At 62.0% G+C, this 1,357-nt stretch overlaps 1 protein-coding gene across 1 annotated transcript in view; it reads right to left on the reverse strand.

The window, feature by feature from the left end:
- Window positions 1-136: 136 nt before the first annotated feature.
- LOC104074371 (active breakpoint cluster region-related protein-like) overlaps window positions 137-1,357 on the reverse strand; it is a gene marked incomplete at both ends in the record, with an annotated part of 1,754 nt that continues 533 nt past the window's right edge. The window contains 3 exons of the mRNA XM_009574457.1: window positions 137-266; window positions 548-682; window positions 1,177-1,320. Of these exons, the coding sequence (XP_009572752.1) occupies window positions 137-266; window positions 548-682; window positions 1,177-1,320 (409 nt within the window). The remainder of the gene's footprint in view (window positions 267-547; window positions 683-1,176; window positions 1,321-1,357) is intronic.

Raw genomic sequence — 1,357 nt, forward strand, 5'->3', positions numbered from 1 at the left:
GTAGCTCTAACTCTGCTCACGTCCCATCCCCATGGCAAAGTGACAACACAGACCCGTCCTGCACCTCCCGCCTGTGCCGGGCAGCCCTCCGGGAGCCGCTGCTTGCCCTGCTCAGAGGGCCAAGCCAAGCCGTTACCTTTTCAAGTGCTCTAGCAGGAAGAGGAAGGTGATGAGGTTGGGGTCAGGCAGCGAGCGGAGAAGGTGCATCATGCAGTTCTCCTTGGCAGCAGGGTCCGAGGCATGCAGAAGCCTATGGCAGGGCGGGGCTCTGCGAGGATCAAGTCCCAGGACTAGTGCCCTGGTAAGGAAACCGTACATGCAGTAGTTTGCAAATCTGGGACCACGATGGCTTGCCCTGCCCCGCAGGGCTCTGCCTGCGCCCTGGGGAGCAGCACCGCAAGCCCCGAGCTGGCCTGGAGCCAGCAAGAACAGCCAGGACCCAGTGGGCTGAGCTGGGAAGGACCCTCGGGAATCTCCCATCCTGGAGCAGGCAATGCCAAACAGCCACGCTTGGGCACTGACCCCTTCCCCATCCCCCAGCCCTTACCGATCCCCTCCATGAAGGCGGGGTAGAGTCTGTCAGTGAGGAGGGGCTCAGGCAGCTCGCGGAAGTACAGCTTCAGCGTGCCGGCGATGGCGTTGATGTCCATGTCACTCAGCATGACCAAGATGTCCTTGTTATCTGTCCAGAGAGCACCCACATGTGACACCTCCTGTGCCTCCTTCCCCTCTGGGTCTCAACCCCCCGTGTCACCCCAGTTATCCGGACAGGCTGCCAGCCGGAGGGCAGGGACAGCATTGCCGGGTCCACGGCCCCGTTTAGCCAGGCTGGGGCTGGGAAGAGCCGAGTGGTTCCCGCCTGGCCGGGCAACAGGACATGGAACAATTTGCAAATCAATTTGCAACGTTGCCCTGAGTCAGTGTCTCCCAGGAGCTGGCCAGGCGCGGCGGCAGCTCAGAGACACCAAGGCTGGGACCTCTGGGCGTTTGCTTTCGCAGCTACACCCTCCTCCTCGCCCCCAGACCCTTCCTGGGCACACCGGCACATTTTGCACACATGCAGTGCAATAACCAGACCCTGGGCTTGCAGGGCAGGGGACCGGGGGAGGTCTCGGTGCCTATGAACCCTCCCAGGGGAACGTGACATGAAGGGCGGCCATCCCCCAGGACACTCACTTGCATCGAAGACAGCTTTCAACGCCTGGATGTCAGTGGCAACGCCAGAGATCCTGTAGATACCGACCTCTTCGATGCCCCTCTTCTCCACCTCCTCGATGCACTGGCGCACGATGTAAGGCACCTTGGAGCGCTCGCGCCTGGCTCGGAAAGCAGAGGCGTGAGCAGAAATTCCCGGGGG

Source organism: Fulmarus glacialis, unplaced genomic scaffold (assembly GCF_000690835.1).
Source record: "Fulmarus glacialis isolate BGI_N327 unplaced genomic scaffold, ASM69083v1 scaffold33773, whole genome shotgun sequence".
In the NCBI taxonomy this organism is placed as follows: Eukaryota; Metazoa; Chordata; class Aves; order Procellariiformes; family Procellariidae; genus Fulmarus; species Fulmarus glacialis.